Genomic DNA, 26,250 nt, shown 5'->3' with positions numbered 1-26,250 from the left:
AAATATTGTTGGGTGAATCGGCTATATTCATTTTTTGACTGGGAAAAAAATGAAGTTAAATAACTTACAAAATATAAAATTAAATTTCAAATGGATTAAGAGTCCAAATGTAAAAATTAACCTATAAAGGGTGAGAAAAATTTATAGGGGAATAGATTAATAATCCGAGCGTGAAGTTCTTCCTAAACCATACAAGACTGATAGATTTGATTATATGAAGTGTTTAAATTTTTGCAGAGTGAAATAAAGTTAAAAGTTAAGAGACAAACTGGGAGAGAACGTATGCCACGCATAAATCAGACCAAAGAAACGGGACAAAGGCATGGAAATATAAAGAATGTGGAGTATTTCCGAATGTAAGTAGTCACCCACGTGTTAGGAGACACAGCTTCCCCTCAAATGATCGCAGAGATAAATTAGGTTACGGGATTGGGGTGATTATTTTCTTCTCCGTGTTTTCTTGAAAATTTCCCATTGATTACAGTGATCGTATGACGCTTGTAATAAAAATTTAAAGTTATTCAACGACAACTACAAAAACTCCAGGCTGCCTTTTATTGTTCCTTGTTGGGGGCGATAATGTTTCAGCGGCTTTATTTCAGGATATGATGGGAGTCACCGAGGTTTTTTCTTCCTTTGTGTCAACCTGAAACCTATTACAGAACTGGGAGTCCGTAACAGATACTAAAAAATAAAGGTCCACAGACCGGATAAAAAATGTTGATGCTGTAAGTGCGGAAGATTAGGGAGCTAACACAGCACCTTGCACTTCCTCATTACACACATCCCCCTATCCTCCACCCCCGAGCTACCTGCACGACTCATTCCATCCGGTCAGTACGGATTACGTGCAAAAATTCACTCCTGGCGCGCGTTGAGACTCCAGCGTCTACACGACCGTGGCTCGCAGGGAACGCCCTAGTCCCACCTGATCGCTCCTTGTGTTGTTATCACGTGGTCTGGGCGGGCCCTGACGTCAGGACAGGGGAGGGTCTGCGCACGCGCAGAAAAGGGGGCGGGGGACTCGGGTTGTTGTGCTGCTGCCGGAGAAGCAGAGACGGTCCTGCTGCGACCGCGGCTCTCACCGGCCCTCGACTATGTCGTCTCATTTGGTGGAACAACCGCCGCCCCTGCACAACAACAACAACAACTGCGAGGAAGGGGACCAGCCTTTGCCACCGCCAGCCGGCCTCAACAGTGAGTACTAGGCCGGCGGGATGGGTAAGGGCTCGAGGGAAGAGGAGCCGGTCCGTCCGCCGCCACCAGCTTGGTGCGGGGTGGGGGCTGGGGGGCGTGAGGAGAAGGCAGCTTATTGGTCAAGGCCGTGGATGTCGGGGTGACTGACAGCTCCCATTCCCTGTCAGGAAGGCTTGCTCCTGTCTTCTTCTTCGCCTTCCTCCCCTCCCTTCATGGATTGGGGTCGGGGGCTGTCTGTTAGGTGCTGGGGAGCGCAGGGTGGTGGGAAGGGGAGGGGGTCGGGAGCGGAACGGGCAGCTGGACGAGCGGCGCCCAGCTGGGGTGGGGCCGCCGGAGCGCAGCCAATCGAGGCCTGGCGGGGGCGGGCCTTCGGGGCGCGGGGCGGAAGGGAGGGGCGGGGCGGGTGGCCGAGGGGGACGTGGGAAGGGCTGGGGACGTGCGGCGGGGACGCGGGCGGATGGACGCGCGGGCGGGGAGGGCGGCCGAGGGCGAGCAGGGCTGCGGGGCTGCTGGAAGCCCGCGTGAGTTGCGGGGTGGAAGCCTTTGCACCAGCTAAGCTGACAGTGCTGACTTGGGCTTCCCCCAGGGTATGCAGCGGCAGCTTCCTTGTTGCGTTCTTTTGTTGCCACAGCCTGGTTAGGAAAATCCATTTGGTAATTTAGTGGTTACTGGAGTCACGTGTGGGGGTGAGGCGGCTATGTTACTTTTATCTTTCGTCTTATTTGTTTGGAGTTTTCTACAAGTTGCTGAAGTGATTTTTTTTTTTTTAACGATGGGATTGTGCGCCAGTAAACCTGTGCGTTAACAGCCTGTTAAACCATCCAGGATTTCACAAATCACGAAATACGAGGAAATGAATGTTCAGAAATGAAATTTTAAAAAACACGCGAACAATTGAAAGTTAATGGATATTGAGTTACGACCAGCTGTACAGTTGGCCCATAACATTCTGATGCTTAGGCATCTTGTCCTAAGGTTATTTCCAGTTGTTTTTAGAGGTCGGAGTCTTGGAAAGGTTCTTGCTTACCTTTCTGTGATTCTTCTCCTGCAAGAGATAGTTGGTACAGTTAGCATATGGTGAAATGAAATAGTTTTAAAATCATTTGGATGCTTAAAGGTCATTTAAAGGCGTTGCATTAATCTTTCATCCCAAGAGGGAGGTGCTTCCAACATGGCCTAAAATTTTCTTTTTCCGGAGAGTTCTTGTCCTCTTGAGTGTTAGATAGAATTTGCCTAAGATATATTCTCCCTCTTTTGAAGGGCTAATTCTTCTAATGTTGACTTTTTAAAATCTTGTAAATCTTGTAAATCTTATGTCCTAAAATGTAAGGTTTTTATGTTAGAATTAATTGGGTTGACTCATATGCTAATATATATTTTAAATTATCCGTTCAGCATGCTCTAGTAGCGTGGGATTTTAGAAGGGAAAGAGAGAACTTTGAGGTCTAGAGCAGAGTTTCTGAACCTTTTTTGTTCCACGGACCCCTTCGCCAGGCAGGTGAAAACCATGGACCCCTTACTAAGTCCACAGTATATGGTGTATTATTTAATAAATACATCACACCCACACCAACATGTCCCCACAATAATAATATATTTTTAAATTTCAGTTCAAGCTCACAGTTCCCTTGTTAAGAACCCCTGTTCTAGAGTAAAGTGGCTTGCCCAGGTTCACAGCATGCTGGCACTCAGCTCAAGTGTTAACTTTCACCCAGTCTGGTGTCCCCTCAATCACTTCTGTTTCAGTGGCCCAGAATTCTCTCTTATGTGTGCTTTTATTCTCTTGGTATGCTTTCCTACTTACAGAGGTTGTCTGCCCATCTTTCTCCTATTACTAAAATAATATTCTATTTAATTGTGTTCAGTGTTTTCCTCTGATTCTTGAAAATTAGCTATTTGGTTAGTTTGTTTTCATGATTTTACAAAGAGCAGAGGCATTTTAATCTTCTTTTGACTATTTGACAAAAAATGGAATATGTGCTTATCTCTGTTCTTGACAGACCTCTGAGGTGTTTAGCCAATCAGTTGCTGGAACATTTATATTAGCCGTTGTTAAAGCGGAAGAACACTCAACCTGTGTGTGATATCAAAATGTTGCTTTGGGAAGTCTGCTAGGTAGGAAGTATTTTGCTTGGGGTGGGGGAGAATTTTTAAAAGTTATCAATAAGCTTTCTAGGTAATGTCATACTTAATTACTGTCCCTCTTGCCTCTTTATCCACTTGATTTTTTTGGCTCATTACACAACACTGGACTGAACAAGCTTTATTGATCCTTCAAGTGATTTTGGGCACTGAGCAAAACAACTTATTCAGTCATCTACTATTATCCAGATTGCAGATAAATTGAGGTACTTTTGTTGGTAAAGTTGCACAACTATGAGAAACAGAAGATGAAATTTACTGTGCTGGTTATCTCTGTGCATGTTATTACTGGTGTGAGATTGTACCGTTAAGAAAACAGTTTTAATAGGAAACTATTGAAATATTTGAAATAATGAAAGCCTTCCTTCATTTTAGTTTTATTTACTTTTTAGTTTACTGCTATAAGAGGGACCAGTCACTTTTATTACAAATTAGTGGTCAAATATATGGGATATTTGACCAAAGTTTAAGTGATATTTTCCATTAGTTTTTTTTTTTTTTTTTTTTTGAGGTACTCGGAGCCAGGAATTGAACCTGGGACTTTGTATGTGGGAAACTAGTACTCAACAACTGAGCCACGTCAGCTTGCCTGAGTTGGTTTTATTGTTTGTTTTGCTTGTTTTTTTTTTTGTTTTTTTCAGGAGGCATCAGGAACGATCCCACCTCCCATGTGGGAGGTGGGCCCTCAACTCCTCATTTATTATTAAGGAAAATATCCAGTTAAAATAATTGTAAAGGACTTTTATGTCATAAGATGTACTAAGTAGTATAAAGAAAATTAAGAGTATAATTCTTGTTATTGTTTATTGGAATAAACAAGTTTTTTTTTTAACATCTTCAACTAAGGTTTACTTGCTTCCCTCCCTGTGACGCAGAACTTCTAAGGCTTCACATAAAACTTCACTGCACTGTAATACTGTTTTGAACATGTAACTAACTTATGTGTTAAGTCACTTCTGCAGAAAGGTGTCATTCTTTTCTTTTTTTTCATAGACGAAATGCCAGTGACTGTTCTTAGTCTAGATTCAAGAATCAGCCACTTGAAATTAAAAAAAGGTTTTGCGGAAAGGATGAAGTGTAATGCAATATGTCACTCCTGGTTAAGATGAGAGTCACATGTGGGATTTTGAAAGATTGGAAGGAAAATGAGAAATACTCTTCTTGCTCTTCTCCTCCCTAGCAACCCACACACCCCACCTTGGTTATCTCCCTAGGAGAAGGATTGAACTGGTGATGATAAAACCATAAAGGATATGCAACATGCAGTCATAAATGTTGTCATAATTATTTGAGCAACTTTTGGAATCTACTATATTAGAGAATGCAGATACAAGCTGCTACTTTGACTGTGTTAGCTCTTCCCAGAGGCTTAAACTAGAAAATATGTCATTGTGCAAATATACAAACTAGCATAAGAGAACCGTTTGTAAATAGTCTTAAATATAATAGAGCATGCTTCCAGATTTTAATTATAAAACATGACTATATACTTTGTATTGCTTAGGCAGCACAGTCTCCATCATGTGTCTTGCCTTGTTGCTTACCCAAGGAAAAAGGGACTTTTTGAGGATTGGTAAATTTAGGACATTAAGAAATTCTGAGGCTGTATATCAGAAATTAGTTAGGGAAGTGGATGTGGCTCATTGATAGAGCTTCCACCGACCATATGGGAGGACCTGGGTTCAATCCCTGGGGCCTCCTGGTGAAAAAGAAGAGAAAGTGTACCTCTGGGGCAAGCCGTTGCCTGCACAGCATGCCAACTGCCCATGCTAGTGCCTGTGTGGTGAGCCGAGTGCCTGCCTGGTGAGCCAGGTGCCCACACAGCAAGCTGAGTACCTGCACAGTGAGCAGGTGCCAGGGCAAGTGAGTCACACAGCAAGATGATGGCACAACATAAGAGAGACAAAGGGGAGAGTCAAGGTGGAGCGCAGCAGAAACCAGGAACTGAGGTGGAGCAGCTGGCAGGGAACCTTTCTCCATATCAGAGGTCCCTAGGATCAAATTCTAGAGGAGAAAAAATGAGAAGAGAAGACAAAAAGAGAAATAGATACAGAAGATCATACAACAAATAGACACAGCAAAAACAGCAGGATGGGGGGAAAGGCAGAGAAGGGGGAAATAAAAAAAAATCTTTTAAAAAAAGAAATAAGTGATGGGAAAAAGGCATTGTATAGTTCATTTATTGAGAAAGACAACTTTCATTTTTCATTTTACTCAAAAGTTAAAGCTAATATATAACTTCTTAATGAGTATCTGCATACAAAACTTTCTCTGTAGCATTGTTTATTTCCATAGATGATATTTCTGGAAGAGAATACTGAACTAAAGGAAATCTACCTTTTTAAAGCTCTTACTACATACTGTCAAATTACTCTCCAGAATGTATATGACATTGTTGAGCAAGGTATATATTTTTTTAAAGATTTATTTATTCTCCTCTGCCTCACATTGTCTGCTCTCTGTGTCCATTCACTGTGTGTTCTTTGTCTGCTTGCATTCCCGCTAGGTGGCCCGGAGAATCAATCCTGGGACCTTCCGGAGTGGGGAAGAGGCAATCATTCTCTTGCACCACCTCAGCTCTGTGTCTCTTATTATCTCTGGTCTGCTGTGCCTCTTATTATTTCTCCTTTGTTTCTCTTTTTGTTGCATCATCTTGCTTCTCCAGCATCTGCATGGGTCAGCACTCCTACACGGGGCAGCACTCTATGCAGACCAGCACTCCTCGTGGGCCAGCTCGCCACACGGGCCAGCTGCCTTCACCAGGAGGCCCTGGACCTCCTATATTGTAGATGGGAGCGCAATTGCTTGGGCCACATCCACTTCCCCAAGGCATTTTTAGGGCAGTGAAACTATTCTGTATGATACTATAATGGTAGCTACATGACATTATGCTTTTGTCGGAACCCTAAGACTGTATACACAGAGTGAATCCCAATGTAAACTACAGACTTTATAGTTATTAATAATTTATCAATATTGACTCAATAATTATAACTATCAGTGGCAACTATGTAGGGGGAGTGTATGGGAATTTGCTGCGCAGTTTTTCTGTAAACCCAAAGCTGCTCTAAAAGTGAAGCTTATTTTTTAAATGATACAGAATGAATTATAATAGTAGCTAACATTTACATAGCACCTTTCTTATTTTAGTGTGCCTGATTCTTTTAATCCTTCTAACAATCCTATGAGATAAATATGATTACTATCCCTATTTAGCAGATGAGGAAATTTAGACACAAAGAGATTTAAATAACTTGTCCATGGTGTAACAGCCAGCACTTGGTAGGGTTTGGCCACAGTCTTTGCTCTTAGCCAATATACTAATATATGCCAAATAAATATTGCCTGTCTTAAGTAGAAATCTTCGTTATGCTACAGGATGTTAAGCCGATGACAGATTACTTTCAAAAATTTTTAAATTTAATGTATTTTTTTAGGAGGACCAGAAACTGAACTCAGAACCTTATATGTGGGAAGCAGCCACTCAACCACTGGGCTACATCTGCTCCCCAGAGATCAGTTTTATTAAGATTTTCTAGATATGTCTCTTCCAGTTCCTAAAATATGTGTTAGATTATGATTATTTACATATTTTTAATACAGAAAATAGAATTCAGATTTTGGTTTGGAAATTCTTTAAAATAATGAAGGTCCAGAAAACTGGTGTTGCTGTAGCCTTTTTTCTCTTTGATCAAATACTTCCAGTGCACATTAATTGTATTTTAGGAAAGACTGCCTTCTACGGAGACCCATCTGGAACGCCTAGTTCCTTAGCTCTACTCTGCCGGAGTAGCTCTGGTTTTTGTTTGTTTTTGTTTATTTTACATATTGGGCTTCTGTACAGGAAGTGGCTCCATTGGTTTAAAAATAAGTTAGAAATTCTCAAAGCAGCGGGAGAAGAAAAGCATTTTATCATATACCTCTTCCCTCCTTCCTTTCCTCTCTTTTTTCTTTCTTTCTTTCTTCTCTTTTTTTTCCCCCCAGTTAAAATATTTGGTAGAGCTCTTAATTTAGGGATGCTTTTTGCATATTTCTTATACATACAGGCACTCCAAATATTTAATTAAGTTATCTTCATTGTTGGATTTTAAATTTGCTAGTTGAATTTGTTGATCTGTTTTGATTTCTACCTAGCTACTGTTCATTTTCCCTGTGTATATTGAATTAAACCATGGAGATTCATACACATATATGTTGTATGTCTCAAAGAATTGGTGGTGATTCTGGGGGCTGGGACAACCATTGGGCTGTTTTAGATGGAAAGGAAGAAAAAGGGTAACCTTTTCTTATTAAGCATACACACTGTTCTCAGTACTTTACTTTTAACTAGCCTGTAACTAAGCACCTCCTATTTACTAGGCACTTTTTCTGTGTTACTATATTTAATCCTTACCACAACCCTGTGAGGTCGGTACTATATGTATATTATTATTTCTGTTTTACAAATCAGGAAATTAAAGTTTGGAATGTCATACAATGAGCAGTAGAGTTGGGTTTCCAACTAGGTCTGCCTCTGAGCTTTTCCTTCATATGAGGATAACATTGAGTTGAGTTATGGTCTAGTCACCACCTATTTGAGCCTGTTCGGTGATTATTCTGACTTTCTGATGAAAGGCTGTTCAGCCAGGGAATTCTCTCTCAGTGCTTCTTCTGGGCGTTTAGAGGAATGGCTATGCCAACCAGCTTGGTTATGACACATTTTCTAAAAGAAAATTTTGTAGGGAATGAAAATCATAAATAAAAGACACCCCAGTCTCCTGTTATGAAGTTGGTTGATTAGCTATTGTTGTTTTTTAGTTAAAGCACCTTAATGTGTTCAGCAAACTCATTGGACCAGTAAATATTTTCAAGACCTATCCAAATTACCATTGCCACTTCCCTTTTTTCTGTGGCTCCACCCCCTTCATCTCTTCACCTAAGAAAGCATTACTGTCTGCCAATAGCAGATGCATACTTATTTCTCTCCCAGACCAACAAGGCTTAATGACAAACCCAGAAAGTAGGAACTTGTGGGAGAGAAGAGAGAAAAGACCAGCTCACAAGGTATGTTTAGTGCCTGGAAAAGTGAGTTGTAAAGGAAATGAAGAAACTAATTTGTGGGATAGAACTGAAACTTTTTTCAGAATTTTTTGCTTTATCACTTGATTTAGTTAAGAGCCATCTGTATTTACTTTATACTCCAAATTTGTAGAGAAGTGGACCTTTTGTGATTAGATTTGTTCCTTCTCTAGGAGTTTCTCAGTTGTTTTGATAATTAGGAAATAATCGTTAACTTATTTAGATGACCTTTATTAGAAGCGTCAAAGTCATATGTTTATTTCATTTGAGAATACAAGTAAATAGTCGAGGTAGACTATGGACTTTTTTGGTATAAAGCAAACTGAAAAATTACAGGTAAGTGTCTTGTCTTATAAAGCACTTATCTTTTTAAATGTAGCTTCAAAGTTTTCAGTAAAGTGTTGATTGTGTTTATAAACTAAACTTTAACCACAGAGACAAATGGCTGAAAGATGCATTTTCTAAGGTTACTTTTAGAGTTCTAGCTTCTAAATTGAATGATTCCATGAGCAACTTCAGGAACAGAACTAGAGAGATTTTAGATTGCTATTGCTCCTTGTTTATTTTCTTCAGAATGCTTTTGCTTTTGGTTTGAGACCAGTCAGAATTCTTATCTTTATTTACCATATTCACATTGGTGTGAACATGACAGGTTGCAGTTCTGTGTGGTTAATTTATCTGACTTGTCCAACAGGTTCCTGGGTGGAGCTACCGATGAACAGCAGCAATGGCAATGAAAATGGCAATGGGAAAAATGGGGGGCTTGAACACGTACCTTCCTCATCCTCTATCCACAACGGAGACATGGAGAAGATTCTTTTGGATGCACAGCATGAATCAGGACAAAGTAGTTCAAGGGGCAGTTCTCATTGTGACAGGTAAGTGAGATCCATGTTTTGATATAATTCAGGAAACAGATGGGTTAGCCAAGTGTTTTTTGATTTTACAAGGCAAATTCCTACTAGCAAGATGAATTTTAATTTGTTTGCTTAAATCTTTTTTTTTTTTTTTTTGGAGGTACCGGAGATTAACCTGGGACCTCATATATGGGAAACAGGCGCACTCAGCCCCTTGAGCTACATCTGCCCCCCATTTTGCGTAAATCTTAATTTAACAAATATGACTCCTCATTTATTGCAGCATGCTTTAAAATCATACAACTAAATGACAAGCATTTTGAGTGCCCACTATTTTTCCCCAGATTAAAACGGTTTTCTTATTCAGATTGGATTATTTTTGGACATTTGTCAGTTTAAAATTTCATAACATAAATGTTACTTAAAGAATGAATCTAAGTTCCCCCTTTTTCTTTTATTCTTTGTACCCCTATTTATTACACAGATTACAGTCTGACCTGAAATTCATTTAATTCTCTATACCTGTCTTCCCTTCTTTTGTGAGTCCAAAAGGCAGGGTACTCATTTTCATTTTCTTTATATTCTTCACAGTTATTATTCTAGCATGTAGTAGACACTCAGTAAATGTCTAACTCACATAAACTGCACGGTAAATTCATGTTATAGCAATATTTTCACAGTGGAAACACCAAGCAAGGTCTGGAAAGATAGTTTTGAAAGCCATTCAGTTTCCTTAGAGGATCTCATTTTCCTATATTTGATTCTGGGAAACTAATTTCACTGATTAAGAACTGCTTATGAATATGGAGATAAATGAATATGAGTAGAATGAAACCACGTTATTAACTAATTTTTCAGTATAAACTTTTTTTCAGAGGGATCAGGTATTAAGTGGCATTTGAAAGATTTAAAAATTCTTAGTGCAGTAATAGCCATATTGTTTGGCAGACTTACAACATTATGGCATACTGAATGACCCTCTGATTAATTAAAAGTTAACTGATACTAACATTTAGAAAACACAAGTGCACTGAAAAACGTTTTTAAATGTCAACAGCAGTTTTCTCCAGAGGATGGAATTATGGATGGTTTTCTGCTTCTGTGTATTTTTGTACTTTATAAAAATTTTGTAAATAGCATGTATTATTGTTACTTATCAGAAAACGGAAAAAGGAGAAACAAGAAGTAAATCATGCTCGGAGTTCCAGCTTGGCTTATGATCCACTTATGTTACCAAGGCAGCTGCAAGACTCGTTTGTTGGCTGGTACACTGCACACCCCCTCCACCCCTGTCTCATCTCTGACTTGTCTCTGTGCTTCTTAGAGCCTCGGATATTATAAGCAGAACCAAAGCAAACTGGGTCTTGCATGAGCAGCTTGCCATTGATTCTAGTAGCTACTGCATTTGTCTGTTTTTCAGAATGAAAATTTATATTAATTTATATATGGGATTACTGATATATTGATTTCTGAAGTTTTCTGTTTCTTATGGGTCTCTGATAAGGCTTTTACTACACATTCCATTACATCCCCCTTGATCATTGATACCAGTATGTCCATTGACCACTTAAATTGTTCACATGGCGCTGTCATTGAGCAGAGGAAAAATCTTCAGTTTGCATTTTTGGCCATCTTATTTCATTTATGGTTGCTGCTGTACTTGTGATCAAATAGGAATTCATGTTTTAAGTTTAGGTTTCTAAACACGTGAAGAGGGAGATGACAAATATTTTCAAACACTTTCCTAACCCCCAGCTTACACATGTTAAGGTTCTGGGTAACCTTTCAGAGGAGGAATTGAACTTTAGCTCAACAATTCTCTCCTGGGATATATGATTAGCATGCTTTAGCATTGAAAAGTTGTCTTCAAAATTCATGTTACTGGAATTGCCATGCATCTCTATATTTGAAGTCATCGAGAAGTGTTTCTTATAGGACGAAAAGTTTTAGGATTATAGGATATTAGTCCCAGAACTGGATTGTATATCCTTTTCAATTTAAATATTATTTCAGATGTATTTTTGACACTGCACTGGTTGTTAGACGATAACCTCTGTGTTTCGCTCTATGGTCTGTTCTGTTGTAGGGGTGTTTCAACCTTGGTTGTATACTAGATTCACCCAGGAGCTTTTTTTTTAAAGATTTATTTTTTATTTATTTCTCTCCCCTCCCCCCCCCCCCAGTTGTCTGCTCTTTGTCCATTTGCTGCCTGTTCTCCTGTGTCTGCTTGTATTCTTGTCAGTGGCACCCAGAATCTGTGTCTCTTTTTGTTGCATCATCTTGCAATGTCAGCTCTCGTGTGTGCGGCGCCATTCCTGGGCGGGCCGCACTTTTTTCGCGCTGGGCAGCTCTCCTTACGGTGCACACTCTCCTTACAGTGCACACTCCTTGCACGTGGGGCTCCCCTACACGGGGGACACCCCTACGTGGCATGGCACTCCTTGTGTGCATCAGCACTGCATGTGGGCCAGCTCATCACACGGGTCAGGAGACCCTGGGTTTGAACCTTGGACCTCCCATGTGGTAGGTGGACACCCTAATCTCTTGGGCCAGATCCGCTTCCCCACCCAGGGAGCTTTTAAGACCCCTCACCAGAGTTCTCATTCACTTGTCAGGGGTGGGGTATAGACTTCTGAATAGTTTGAAAAGCATCCCAGGTGATCCTAATATGTGCCAGGGTTGACACTTTGTATGTATTCCAAATTGTGAAGAGCAGTTAACAGTTTACCACAGAAAAATTTAGAGTCTTTGTGAGATTGATGCCAGTAGTAAAAAAGTTTAGAACTAGAACAGTATTTCTATAAGATTCTTGCACTTGTTCATTCAAACTGACATGACCTGACCATGGCTATTGTAAGGCTGGACTTTGATCCCTTGCTATGAATCCAATAGTATTCTGAGCATAATAACAGTAAATTCAAGTAAGGACAGCAAGAATGCTCTGTTCTGGTTGATTCTTGTGCTTTAGCCTAATCTGTGTAGTTAAGACAAAAAGTGTTTATATGCATATAATATGTTTGATACAGAACCAGCATTTCTACTTTTCTATCCTCACCTAAGAATCTTTTATTGATTATAGTAGTCTAACACTCTAAGGCCTAATCAACCTGGTAAGTTTCTGATGATCTTACTTATTTTGGAGTTGGTGGTATTTTACGAACATCTCAACACATTAACATTGTATACATGCTCAAAGTGATTTTAATAGTTAATATGCTGTTCCTTTGAGCAAGTTGAGCCCCATGAATTTTTATCCCTGTTTGGTGGGAGGGTAGAGGTGAAAGGGGTAATTTTGTAATGATTTGCTTGTGGTTATGCAAGGAGTCATTGATAAAGCCAAGAATAGAAATAGAACTTAGCATATTATATTCATCTATTGTGCCAAGTAAGGTTTATGATCATGTACTTTTTTTTTTTTACAGTCATGTATTTTTGGCTAAAAATTTACCTGTAATGAAATATATTTTGGAAATATATTTTGTATTTTTAGTTAAAGATTATGTGTTCATATGTAAGCTTATATAATTTACTCTGAAATATCTCAAAGCAAATATTTCTGAAATAAATAGAATAGTGGTCCTCAAACTTTTTTGGTCTCAGTATGCCAAAGAGCTGTTGTGTATGTAGGTTACATATATTGATATTTACCATATTAGAAATTTAAAAGTGATAAATGTTTAAATATGCATGTATTCATTAAAAATAATGATAACCTATTACATTTTAACTTTTTTTTTTAGTGAAAACTATTTCCAAAAAAAAAACAGTAAACATTGTTGATCTCTTTTTCAAATCTTTTTATGTCTGACTTGATAGAAAACAACTGAATTTCTTTCTTTCTGGCTTTTGCATTCATTCTCTTGTGATACCATGCATCGTGTAGCCTCTGGAAAACTCCATTAATACACTCGTGAGAGAATGAAAATGAAAAAGGCAAATAACACCTTATAGTAATATTAGGAAAACAGTCTTGACCTTGAAGACCTCCTGAAAAGGTCTTTGAGAACTGATTTGAGAACAGCGTTTCACAGCTTGAGAACTGCTGTGTTGAGTTAATGAGGAAAGAACTTTGAGGAAAAAAACCCCAACTTGGGTTTTGGAATTTGAGGATCCTTTTACCTTTATTGGAAAAAATAAAAATAAGAAAATATTACAGATTTTTGTCTTTAGCTAAATACTTCCTTTGCAGATTTATCATTGTGAAAGAATTCACCACCACTGAATAATTTCAGTGCAGTTTGGAATTTAATTTAGCCATGTAATATCACATAAAATTCTCTTGTATGGGGTTATGATGTACAGATCTTTCTGATTTGCTTTTTTAATTTTTAAAAAATTTTCATTTTTTAAAAAAAATTATTATTATTTTTAAAGATACATAGATCACATTAAAAAATTTTTTTAATAGTACTGGTGCTGGGGAATGATCCTGGGCCCTCACATGTGGGAAGCCGGTGCTCCACCACCAAGCCACATAGGCAAACCTGAGTTGGTATTTTTATTTGTTTGCTTGTTGTTTGTGTTTGTTTTCTGGAGGCTCTGGGGACCAAACCTGGGACTTCCCATGTGGGAAGCAGGCGCTGAATTGCTTGAGCCTCATCTGCTCCCATGATTTCCCTTCTTTTTTTATGTTTAATTTTCTAATTTCCAGTAGGATGCTAATTATTTAACAAAATGAGAATTAAAACTAATAGCCAAATTCTTCCTTTTCTAGCCCTTCCCCACAAGAAGATGGACAGATTATGTTTGATGTGGAAATGCATACCAGCAGGGACCATAGCTCTCAGGTGTGTGTATGTAGTATGTGTGTGCACTTATTTTTCTGACTTACAGTAAATAAGTAGGAAAAATGAAAAATCTATTTTAAAAAATAGAATTTTTTGCTAAGTATATTAAAAAATAAAGTTTTTAAGTAGTTTGAAGTTGTTATTTTCAGTTATTCAAGTTCTGATTTTGGAATTTATTTAGCATGATATAATCCTTGTTGCATTCATGCTGTACTAATAACTTTGGTCCATATCACCCTAAAAGAATTATATATTATTTCAATATTCCAGGTTGTTTTCTTGAGTTTACAAATAAGTCCTATTTTAGGTCACAAAATAAATAAAAATGAGGGTTGTGTTAGAATCAGGATGTGTTATAAATTTCTAGACCCAGGTGTGAAAACTTCTGAAATCAAAGCATTGACTTTTGAGAATTTTAACAGCTGTACATAAACGTCATCTAAATTATATGGGATTCCCTAGGTTGAAATATATATAGTTCACTAGGCAATTACATTGTTTGGGACTTACACATTTATTAATGAACTTTAGCAAAGATGTGTATTATAAAAACTTTTAAAACATAATTGTTGTGAACAATTTAGAATGTTCGTTGCCAGCTCTAAAAGTGTCAGAGTACAAATTCTTGCAGATAAGGAGCAATGTTTTTTTTTTTTACCTGTATTAAGGTGCTTGAAATATATTTGTTGAATATATGAGTTATAACACAAACCTTATTTTATGGGGTTCCCACTGTAACATGGCCTGGATCCCTTCACACTAAAAATATTTTGCATGTTATTTTGGATTCACCCAATATTCTTTTTTTTTTTTTCTGTTAAGGAGGAAACGGGGATTCAACCCAGGACCTTGTATATGGAAAGCAGGCACTCAACTGCTGAGCTATGTCTGCTCTGCAATGAGAGTTGGTTTTTTCCTTTATTTGTTTTTTAGGATATACCAGGGATCACACTTAGTACCTCGTACATGGGAAGCAGTTGAGCTACATCAGCTCCCCACCCAATATTCTTTATATTTCAGAAGGATGTACAATTTCTCCATACTTTGTGCTATATTTGTGCTGTTCTCTGAAACCTAGAATATCTATGGATTGAGTACACATTTACGGGGTTAGTAGTTTTATATTACAGAGATGCTTACAGAAGCAAGGCTCCCATTCAATAAGATGTTTTGACTAGACTTGTTGAACTGATGGCTAGTGTATGTCATTTTTGCCACATGCATTAATATATAATTAATGAAAAAGAAAGTATATGAAGTCTTCATGGCAAAAACTGTACTACAGAATCCAAGACACAGAAGTGACATTAATTCTTTGCTGTAGTTGCTTCTGAGGAAGATGTCCTCACTCCATATTGTCCTTTGTAAAGACAGGTTCTCAGGAATATTTGCTCAATGAAAAGCTCCATAAGTAAGTTCTGAAGTCATATTAGTGGAAACTCATGCAGCCCCTGGGCTTTCTCACCGTTCCTCCCAAGTGCTCACAGTGTGTAGAAGCATACCAGAGACTCTGAGAAAATGTACGACTTCTGACCTCTATGTCAGATTATGGTAGAATTGTCTTTGTGATACTGGTTGCATAAAGAATTACTTCTAAAAGAATATTGGTTATCATCAAATGGGGGGTTAAGGTCCATTAACAGCCAGATGAGTCAATTTAAATAAGGTTAAAGTTATTGGAAAAGCAGTCTAATTCCTATTAAAAAAAACATTATATCTGTTAGCCTCTTAACAGTTAAAGACTTTTTTTTTCTCTTCCCTTCTCCCCCCAGTTGTCTGTTCTCTGTGTCTATTTGCTGCGTGTTCTTCTTTGTCCGCTTCTGTTGTTGTCAGCGGCATGGGAATCTGTGTTTCTTTTTGTTGTGTCATCTTGCTGTGTCAGCTCTCCGTGTGTGTGGCACCATTCCTAGGCAGGCTGCACTTTCTTTTCGCACTGGGCGGCTCTCCTGACGGGGTGCACTCTTTGTGTGTGGGGCTCCCCTACGCGGGGACACCCCTTGTGTGGCACGGCACTCCTTGCGCGCATCAGCACTGTGCATGGGCCAGCTCCACACAGGTCAAGGAGACCCGGGGTTTGAACCGTGGACTTCCCATGTAGTAGACGGACTCCCTATCCACTGGGCCAAGTGTGCTTCCCAGTAAGACTTTTAATAAGGGAGAAATAGTAGGTATAATTTATTTAGACTTTCAGTGAACTTTTACATTACTTTTTTTAAATTGAAGGAACCATCTAAAAATTAATTACTCTGAGATTTAGGAGGCTGGATCTTTTTCATGAATGAGAAGAAAGTTTATAGGAAACAGTTAAAAGCACTTAAAGAACTGTAGGGAACTTGCTGTTATCGAATATTTTCATATATGCTCTATAAGAAGATATATGTCATTTTCAAGCTTTTCTAGGAGGGGGAAGGGAAAGGCACTAAAATTTGTTAGATGTGTTTTAGGTACTAAATGTGTATATATATATATTTATTTATTTTGCCAGTTTTAATGATCTTAGTCCAGTGAAAGAGGTGATATTATCCTCATGGACAAACAGGGAAAAGTGAGGCTTTATCCTACATAAGTTAACCAAGATAACAAAGCAAGTGAAAGAGCCTGGATTGAAACCAGGTCTGTCTGAGTGTATGCCCCCTGTTCCTCATATAAAATACATCAGTGAGGTTGATTTTTAGAAGAGCTCACAAGGTCATGAGAATGAGCCAAAATGTGTCCGGCGAATTGTCGTATGGGAAAGCCTAAGTTAATGCATTTAGGAAAAGGATGACTAAATTATACTTTTAGGATGATAGTCCTGTAGAATCTGTTTTGTAGTGGAAAATGGACTGTAGTTTGTCTCTGAAGACATTTTTGCAGGATATTTTTGGGACCAGAGAGGCCGGTGGCGTGTTAGTTATCATTGGAAGGAAGGAGTTTTGAAATCCAAACCAAAAATGTCCTTCTTTCCTATGTACACTTAGAGGGCTAGTGATTCCATTGAAAGCATAAATCTTAACATACTTAGATTATCATACTCTGAATTCCAAGAATTGGAAGGCAACCTCAAACCTGAAAGTGGCAAATTTAGGATTAGAAGGAAGTGTACCGGCTAGTAAATGAGAAGGGCTTATGATCCTTATGCTTTAAGGTAGGCATCCTAAACTTATTTGGGGAATTTTCTTTGCTTCACTCAACTGAGTGTATCATTTTGGGGAAAAGAGCGTAAAATCTTACTTATTACATTTTCATTCTGTTGGAAAGTGTTAAATATTAACTTGTTCAAAAATTTAAACCTAAATCTATGAGCAGTTTTTGAGAGACATGAAGACCAGAGTTAGAAGCTGTAAACAGGAGTGAACTGCAATGTGTTGAATATAATTAGATATTAATTGTGTAAGTAAATTGTTAACTTTGATTTAGGATGTTTTCATTGTTAATTCCAAAGAGCCAACTCATGATTCTGAGTAATCTCAGTGCCCAGCGGAAAAAGCTTAATCCTAAATACTACATTGTGTCAGTCATTGGAATTTGCCAAGTTCAGCAGAACTAGATAAGAATGATACTACCAGAGTAGCAAAAATACCCAGAGATTTTATTTAGTATTTGATAGTGAAAGGTTCTGTCTTTATTAGGGATTGTGAAGGTACCTTCCTAGGATAGCTACTTCATAGATAACTACCTATCCACAAAGAGTCATAGCTCTGCATTTCTTTAATAGCTACTGAAACAAATAAAACTTTGGTTTAAGATTGAATCCTATTCAAAGAAAATAAAAATCAAAATACTTCTTGGCTTTGAGACCCTTTGGTTTGGGGTCATAGCATTACATTCCTTAAAAATGAATAAATAATTTTATTGTCACTTTTAGGAAGTTCTCTTTCCTGTGGATTCTGTTGAAAGAGAAGCTTTTGGAAATTTTGATTGCTATTAGCCTGAATTTTTAACTTTGTACTATCATTAACAAGGAAAAGGATTTCATGTTCATTTATTAAATGCATTAGAAATGGGGTTCTTAACAAAGGGTCCATGAGCTTGAATTGAAATTCAAAAAAAAATTATTCTTATGGGGATGTTTTGGTGCAGGTGTGATATATTTTCTAAATGATACACCATGTTATTAGAAGGGGTCCATGGTTTTCATCTGACTGGAAAAGGGGTCCGTGGAACAAAAAGGTTAAGAACCCCTGCAATAGATGTCAAATTCTGAATCATTTAATAACAATTTATTCCAAAAACCTTTTGACTTAAGTTGTTTGAATAAGCCTTGGAAAATATTTGGACAGTGATTTATCTACTAATACTTTCTCCTTTCCTGAAGTAAAGCCAAGTGCTTTAGAGTAGGGCCTCTGAAGACAATTTGAGTCTGAATACTGGCCCTGCTACTTGCTAATTGTATAACCTTAGGCAAATTACTTAACCCATGCATCAGTTTCCTCATCTGTTAAATAGGATATTAATATTTCCTGTTTTTATAGTGTTGCAAGGTAAAAGTTAATACATTTAAATTGCTTAAAACGATGCTTGTGTCTGAATAAACGCCCAATCTGTTTATATTTACTTCCTTACAACTTTTCCCATTTTTATTTCTCACTTTATTTTTGATTCTCTTTTTTTCTTCTATATTTTTTATTATGAAAATTTCAACACATATAGAAGTAAAGAAACCAGTACAGTGGATATCCATATAAGCATCATCCAGATTCAATAATCATCAAGATTTTGCCACAACTTAATTAGCATCATGAAATACAAAATTTTCCTATGCTGTACTTAGATGGCAGTGAAACCCATTTGAGTTATTTTTAAGATATTAAATATTCTTAGATTATTTAATAGTCTTAGATTATTTTGTGAACTCTTTTATTAGAAAATGGCATTATTTATAAAAATGACTGACTACAAACCTTATGATTTTTATATTTTTTCTGTCCAGATTTGTCTTTATTATTAGAAGGAATTGGTCTTCGCTTTATTCTTTTTTAAAGTTTGAATTCTTCTTAACAGTCAGAAGAAGAAGTTGGAGAAGGAGAGAAAGAAGTTGAGGCTTTGAAGAAAAGTGTAGACTGGGTATCCGATTGGTCCAGTAGACCTGAAAACATTCCACCTAAGTAAGTTCTTGCATGCTTCTTTTCAGTGGACTCTGTTGATCTCTTTTATACTCTTAAAGTAGCCCTGGCAATTCCCATACTTCCCAGCAAATGTGCTTCTGACAGTTACCTCTGGATTTCTTTCTCCAGGGAGTTCCACTTCAGGCACCCTAAACGTTCTGCTTCTTTAAGCATGAGAAAAAGTGGAGCCATGAAGAAAGGGGGTGTTTTCTCTGCAGAATTTCTTAAGGTGTTCATTCCATCTCTCTTCATTTCTCATGTTTTGGCTTTGGGGCTTGGGTAAGTATTGGCAAACTGCATTGTTTATTGTATGCATTTTGTCTTCAAATTTTATTTCCAGACATAACAAATACTTATGGAAATAATTTGTATTGCCTTGCTTTTAATACTTTGTGCAGATAGGGAGAATTTAAGAGAATTATTAAAGTTGATTCACTATTGGTCTACCAATAAACATGTTTAGTAATAGCAGGGTTTTTATTTCCCTCCTTATTTGAAAAGATGATGTTCATATTAGTCCAAGGTGCTGATTTTTCTGTGGACTCTTTTGTTTTTTCTTTTTGAGTTTTTTTTTTTTTGTTCTTATTGTTCTAATTTGTAAATTACTCAAGATTAGTTAAATTTTAAAATAAACTAGTCTTCAGTATGTAAATTTAGGGGTTGAGATGAACATTTTTTTTAATAGTCTTTGAGTGAAACTGATAGGTTGATTGTGGATGTTTTTTACTCTCTTTGTAGTGTTTTCATTTATGCTACTAAAATTGACCCATATTTACCTGTAATCCATTAATTTTTCAGGAATGTCTTTAAATGTATTTTTTTAAATTGATTATATATTTTTGAAAGATTTTAGTAGCCTTAACTGTTAATTTTTTAAAAGACATATATTATACTCTAAACATGCCCAGTGGGTCATTTTCTGTATGTGATATGCAAAAGATACATCATCCCTTCCCATCCATTTATGGAGCTCAGCATATCAGAAGAAAACTTCACAGTCATGAACATAGAAATATATGTGCCATTTTTATACATACTCCTTTTCTTAGGTGCTGGATCTGCTTTTGTGAGGGCCAGGATAGTAATCAAAAGCAGTGAAATGGAAGGTGTTTGTGGAAAAAGGAGAATGTGTGGCTTTTGTTTGGGGGTTGATGTGACAGGGGTAGGAGTTTAAATTCCTTACAGTATTGATTCTATAGTTGTTCATCTGTACTCAGGAGGTATTGATTTTTGTACCTTGCAGTATCTCTTCTTTTTTTTTTTTTAACCTCCATACTGTTTCTCCTGCTGGAGAAAGTGTAACTTTTGCCCTGGATGAATACAGAAAAAAGGGTGAGAAATATTGGCTGCTTTCATTGCACTGGGGGATATGGTTAGTTCCCTGTTTTCCTGAATTTCCCTCTGCTTAAGTTACTGAAAAGATAAAATAGTTGTCATTAAGCATGAAAAAGTGATATGAAGTCCCTAATCCTTAAAATTGTTAAGTAAGAGCCCTCTTTGAAGCACTAGCGACTTTAAATCTTTTGTCCTACATAGAGACCAAAATAATTTGGCTTTTTACTATATTTTATATCTGAGATATCAATAGAACATTTGTCCCGACAAAAATGAGCCTCTCAAAGTTGTTTGGCTCTGCTTTACTCTTGGGAGAGAGGTCTCTTCTCTGGCTTTACTTCATTTGATCACTGCCCCTGTGCTCACCAATTGCCTTAATGAGTAACTGTAATCGTATAAACCAGTTCGGCTGGCTGGAGACTGATTTTAAGTAAGTCAGCAATAATTTTAGGGTGTTAGGGAACTGTGCACGTACGTCTTTAGAGCCTCTTAAAAGGACTGAAAGATTTAGTTTTCAAGTAGAGTTCAACATGTGAACAAGCTGGTATATAACTTGAAACTGTTGAAAGCGGATACACTCTGTTTCCTTTCAGCATCTATATTGGAAAACGACTGAGCACACCTTCTGCCAGCACCTACTGAGGGAAAGAAAAGCCCCTGGAAATGCGTGTGACCTGTGAAGTGGTGTTATTGTCAAATTAGTTTATTTGAACTTGAGACCATTGTAAGCATGACCCAACCTACCGCCCTATTTTTACATATCCAAATTCCAGTAACTCTCGAAATCCAGTATTTTATTCAAACTGTTGAAGCATTTTACTAACCTCCTTCCCTTTTTGGCCTGTAAGACACTTTAGAATTTCCTAACAGAGTTTAATGTTGTTTAGAAATTTGCAAGGGCTTCTTTTCCGCAAATGCCACCAACAGATTATTATTTTGGCAACAATGCTGTTGTCTCCGTTTAGTACCATCAGACCTAGACCTGCATCATTCATGGTATACATTTTACTCTTGCAAGGTAACTACCATCCCCCTCTTGAAGTGAGGTGAGGTTAGCACATGATACAAAAGCATTGTTTTGTTTTTTTGTCAAGACAAAGGCAAGCTTCCCTAAGCTTGAGTTTATAGTTACTTTTAAAGAACACAAAAGCAAAACAAACAAATTAAGACACAAGGAAAAAAAATCCTCGGCAATAAAATATTATTTTAAACCAGCTTTGGAGCCACATTCTGTCTGAGCCTCCTAATAGCGCCTTTTAATGTATAGGAGGGAGGCTGTACAAAGTGATAGTTATGAAATTGAGTAAGAACTAAAATCATCAGCAGATTTTAATACTAGTATGTTGTAATGCTGTCTTTCTATGGTATAGAATCTTTATTTCTGGTAAGGAATGTCTCAGGCCTAGAAATATATGAAATTGCTATTGGGATTTTTTTGTGTTTGGGTTTTTGTTTTTTAGTTGCACATGTTGTCATGACTTTCTTTAAATTTATTTTATTCATGTTTTTTTTCTCTTAAGAGGTAGCTTTGGAATGAGTTCAAATTTTGGTGTAAATACGGGCTTCTTGTTTTAGGAAGCATCATTTATTCTCTGAAGTCATTTGAACTCTGCAGATAATTGTTTCAGAGTTATTCCAAGCAGTTGTCCAACTTTGAAAAACAGTTTGTGGGAACAGTTGACAAAGTTCTGAAAAGATGCCATTTGATTTCTTCTGATCACTCACTTAATATTTACTGTACAATCTCCCCAAGGTAATTCCTATGATTCTGCAGGTGGTGTTGATTTTCTTATGTAACCATCTTTTCAGTTTTGTTAAGCTCTTACAGTTCCAGAGCTCTCAACAACTTCTTCCTTTATTGACGCTTTTTTTTTTCTATTTCTGTAATGTGAAGTGTTGGGACCAAATTGTTAGAAAGCATCAGGATTACCAGTTACTTTGAGTAGATTTTTTTGGATTTTAGAACATACCTAGCATGACTCTGAAGGATACTACTATATGTTTTATATAAATAATTACTGTTTATGATATAGAACGTATTGAATATTTAGAGAAACATTGTTAATTTTAAAACTAGCAGTCTATTCATTAAAGTTCATCAAATTGACTTGAATAAAAACACTATGACAACCAGGTTTGCCAGTTTGCAGAAACCATTTTCTTTCTCACATCAAGTTTTTAATAAAATTGATGTGTTATAGCAGAAAATAAGAAAGATTAAACAAAAATTAATTTTTGACTTTTATTTTTCCTTTCAAACATTTGTTGTCTAAATAATTTTAGACAGCTTTTTTATTATGCCTTGTTTCTATCTTAATCTGGAACCTGGTAACACTTGATTTGCCTTCTATAACCTATTTATTTCAAGTGTTTGTATTTGAATTTCTTTTGAAAGAAGTAAATCTGATGCCCTCTGATTTTGAAAAGCTTGAATAAAATTGAAGAATCTGGTAAAGTTAAGAGAACTACGTAGCTACACCTTACATTGTATTACAGTTGACATCATGGGAGGGAAGAATAAAATTTTACTTAAAGGAGTAGCAGCTTTTTACAGGCTGCTATTCCTTTAATTTATTTGCCCTCTTTCCAAATTCAGTATGATTCTGTCTATAGTGTGATCAGACCTTGAGTATGCTTATGATTTTTTCAATATTAAAAATAAATTTAGTTCAGCCCTTTTTTCTAAAGAATCTGTGAAATTATGAAGTATTACTTAAAACATGAATACATGATCACAGTTGAACTTATAAAGATAAAATGCAGTATTTATTGATAGCCCTAACATATGGGATGGATGTTTATAGTTCCTACCCAGATTTGCATTAAACAGAAACAGATGGTATGATTGGAAAGGAGTAGTCAACAATTAACAGTTGAATTTTTTTTTTTAAGATTAATGTTTTAAAAGCTTTACACCTGTTTACAGTTTGGGGACAAAAGGCAGACTTCGTTTTTATGTTTGAAGAAAGCTGGCTTAAAATATTTGTAGGAAGTGTCAAGAGCAAAATGCACAAACTTGCATATTGAAAATGCAACAAGTTACCTTGATTGCAGTAAAAATATTTGGTATTCTAAAAAAATGAAAATCGAAGACAGCCAGATGATTTTTTTAGCTGAACCAGTTGTTGAAATTATTGGAATTAACTGAGCCAAAGTGATTATGCATTCTTCATCTATTTAGTTGGCACTTTGTATCATTATATACAGTTTACAATACATGTATAACTTGTAGCTATAAACATTTTGTGCCATTAAAGCTCTCACAAAACTTTTTCTCTCAGTATATCATTTTATGTCACGTGTGTTGCTTGGGAGTTTAGAGGAGATGAGGCCTCTCCTGTCTATACAAACATTGTCCATCAATGAGTGCCACAAACAACTTGAGGGTCCAAAAATGCGCCTGTCACTAGAAGAGTGAATGATATCCCTGCTCTCATGAGTGTCTTCCCCTTGGGGAGACAGTCACCATTAATATAATTCGTAAGTATAAAGTAGTATGGGATCATAAGATCCAGAGGGGTTGTTCTGCCAGATAGCATCAAGAAATGAGTAAGTGTTCAGCAGTGCAAGGGGATTGAAGGTCTTGCCCGGGAAATGAAATGGCATGAACTGACATGTAACCATGTCCAGAAATAACATGAAGTTCAGTGTGGCTGGGAAACAGTATAGATAGAGAGGAAACTAGTGTGTAGGTTAATGTTGAACCAAACTGACATTTATAAGCCATTTTAGGGGTAGAACTTAATCATATAGCCAGTGAGGGTTTTGTTTTTGTTTTTTATTTTAAATCAAATGATTTAAGACTTATATTTTAGGCGGCGGACTTGGCGCAGTGGTTAGGGCGTCCATCTACCACATGGGAGGTCCACGGTTCAAACCCCGGGCCTCCTTGACCCGTGTGGAGCTGGCCCATGCACAGTGCTGATGCACGCAAGGAGTGCCCTGCCACGCAGGGGTGTCCCCCGCATAGGGGAGCCCCACGCACAAGGAGTGCGCCCCGTAAGGAGGGCTGCCCAGCGCCAAAGAAAGTGCAGCCTGCCCAGGAATGGCTCCGCACACACAGAGAGCTGACACAACAAGATGACGCAACAAAAAGAAACACAAGATTCCTGTGCCGCTGACGACAACAGAAGTGGACAAAGAAGACATAGCAAGTAGACACAGAGAACAGACAACTGGGGTGGAGGAGGGGGGAGAGAAATAAATCTTTAAAAAAAAAAAAGACATATTTTAGACAATTATATTGTATAATGAAGAACAACTACTAGAGGCAAGGAGATCAGTCAGTCCTCTAGGTAGACAGTAAGGGCCTGCCCTAGGTTGCAATCATGGGGATGGGAAAGAAGGATCAAGGTATTTGTAAGAGACAAAGCTTAAGTAAATTGATGAGAAAATGATTTGGAGAAAAGGAAGGCAGATGTTTTCTTTCTCTTTTTAGCCTGATTATTAACAGAATATGAGTACAGAAGGGGGAATAGGGTGGCAGGGGAGGGAAAGATTATTTCAATTTTGAGTACATTGAATATGAAGATTCTGTGGGACATCTGGTTGGAAATAACCAGTAGGCCCTTATTTTATAGAACTAGAACTCAGAAGAAAGGTCTGGAGTAGAAATAAAACACAGACTCAGACCCACATACATCATATATTACATGATACTTAAATATCTGATCATGGGGAAAGAAGAAACAAGCTAGCAGAATATCATGGAAGCCCAACATTTGAAGATGGAGCAGAAGAGTTCAAGAATGTAAGTGATGTAAATAGTATGGTAGGAGAACCTAAAAAACGGAGGAGGTGGTGGCCTATCCTGTCACCTTTAGTTGTTAAGTAAATTGAAGGGAAGTTTTTTATTTGGCAGTTGGATCACTGCTGACCTTGGCAAGAGCATTGTCTTTTGAGGTAAAAAAAAAAGGGGGGGGGGTTGGGGGGGGAGGATCCTAGATAAGATTATGGGCCTGTGAATGAGTGAGAAAGAAACCTTAGGGTTTTCTCAGTAAATTTAGTGATGAAGAAAAAGAAGGGGGAAGATCCTGAAGACAAGAGGATGGCAGGATTTCTTTACTAAGGTTGGGATATAGAGATAGTATCTTTGTAGGTTAGAGAGAGAGAGCAAAGAGAAAAGATAAAAGGAAGAGAATAAATAATGGTAGAGGGGTAGGATGTATTACGTACGGAACTCGGATAGAAGATTAACCTTGGATAGGGGAAAGAGGGATTAGTGGAGCCATTAAAAGTCACGAAACCTGAATATGATTGGCAATGCAGAAGTAAGTGAGAAAGGATGAAGAGAAATCTGTGAGGGGAGAAGTGGGAAATCAAGGACTTCCATATCTGATGGACTCTTCTCCATAAAGACTACGTCTTTAAGATGAAAATAGTGGTAGATCCTGGAGGAGGAGGAGGCTGTTTTCCATAAATAGGTCTTCATCTAAAAGAAATCCTCAATGAAAGCTGAACTTCTTGAAGCTTTATAAATTGCTCTTGTAACCAAAAGCATCAGTCAGCTTGACCAGGCTGAGTCATGACTGGGCTCTTCTACCTTTCAGCCTGGTCAGCTTGACTGATGATTTTGAGCTTTAGCTGTCTCAAAGCCTAGGAGTTGGATGAGAAGGTCTCTTAGGTCTTTTAATTTTGTAATTTCTGTTACTGAATTATGGGCCCAAAAGTAGGGTTGGAAGTAGCTGAATTAGGAATATAAACATGTTTATTTTCTCAATATTTACATTTGGTAGTGGAACATGTGTGTTTATTTTAAATGTCTGCTTTTATGCCTCTTTGAAAATG

At 37.5% G+C, this 26,250-nt stretch overlaps 1 protein-coding gene across 7 annotated transcripts; it reads left to right on the top strand.

Moving 5' to 3' along the window:
* The first annotated feature begins 941 nt into the window (after nucleotides 1-941).
* On the top strand, nucleotides 942-23,731 carry BNIP3L (BCL2 interacting protein 3 like). 7 transcript variants are annotated; one of them, XM_071211932.1, is made up of 7 exons: nucleotides 982-1,197; nucleotides 9,092-9,275; nucleotides 10,415-10,519; nucleotides 13,969-14,041; nucleotides 19,025-19,128; nucleotides 19,258-19,407; nucleotides 21,057-23,731. In XM_071211932.1, the coding sequence occupies exons 1-7, from the start codon at nucleotides 1,098-1,100 to the stop codon at nucleotides 21,103-21,105; spliced, it is 765 nt and encodes a 254-aa protein (XP_071068033.1). In that variant the 5' UTR covers nucleotides 982-1,097; the 3' UTR covers nucleotides 21,106-23,731. The 7 variants fall into 7 exon arrangements, with proteins under 7 accessions (XP_058143812.1, XP_071068033.1, XP_071068037.1 ...); XM_071211936.1 differs by lacking the exons at nucleotides 982-1,197; nucleotides 10,415-10,519 and adding exons at nucleotides 1,353-1,438; nucleotides 8,309-8,382; XM_071211934.1 differs by lacking the exons at nucleotides 982-1,197; nucleotides 10,415-10,519 and adding exons at nucleotides 1,622-1,784; nucleotides 8,309-8,382.
* The last annotated feature ends 2,519 nt before the right edge of the window (nucleotides 23,732-26,250 follow it).

This window comes from Dasypus novemcinctus, chromosome 25 (assembly GCF_030445035.2).
Source record: "Dasypus novemcinctus isolate mDasNov1 chromosome 25, mDasNov1.1.hap2, whole genome shotgun sequence".
Lineage (NCBI taxonomy): Eukaryota > Metazoa > Chordata > Mammalia > Cingulata > Dasypodidae > Dasypus > Dasypus novemcinctus.
The sequence above is the reverse complement of the archived record's forward strand: the minus strand, read 5'-3'. Positions and strand labels throughout refer to the sequence as shown.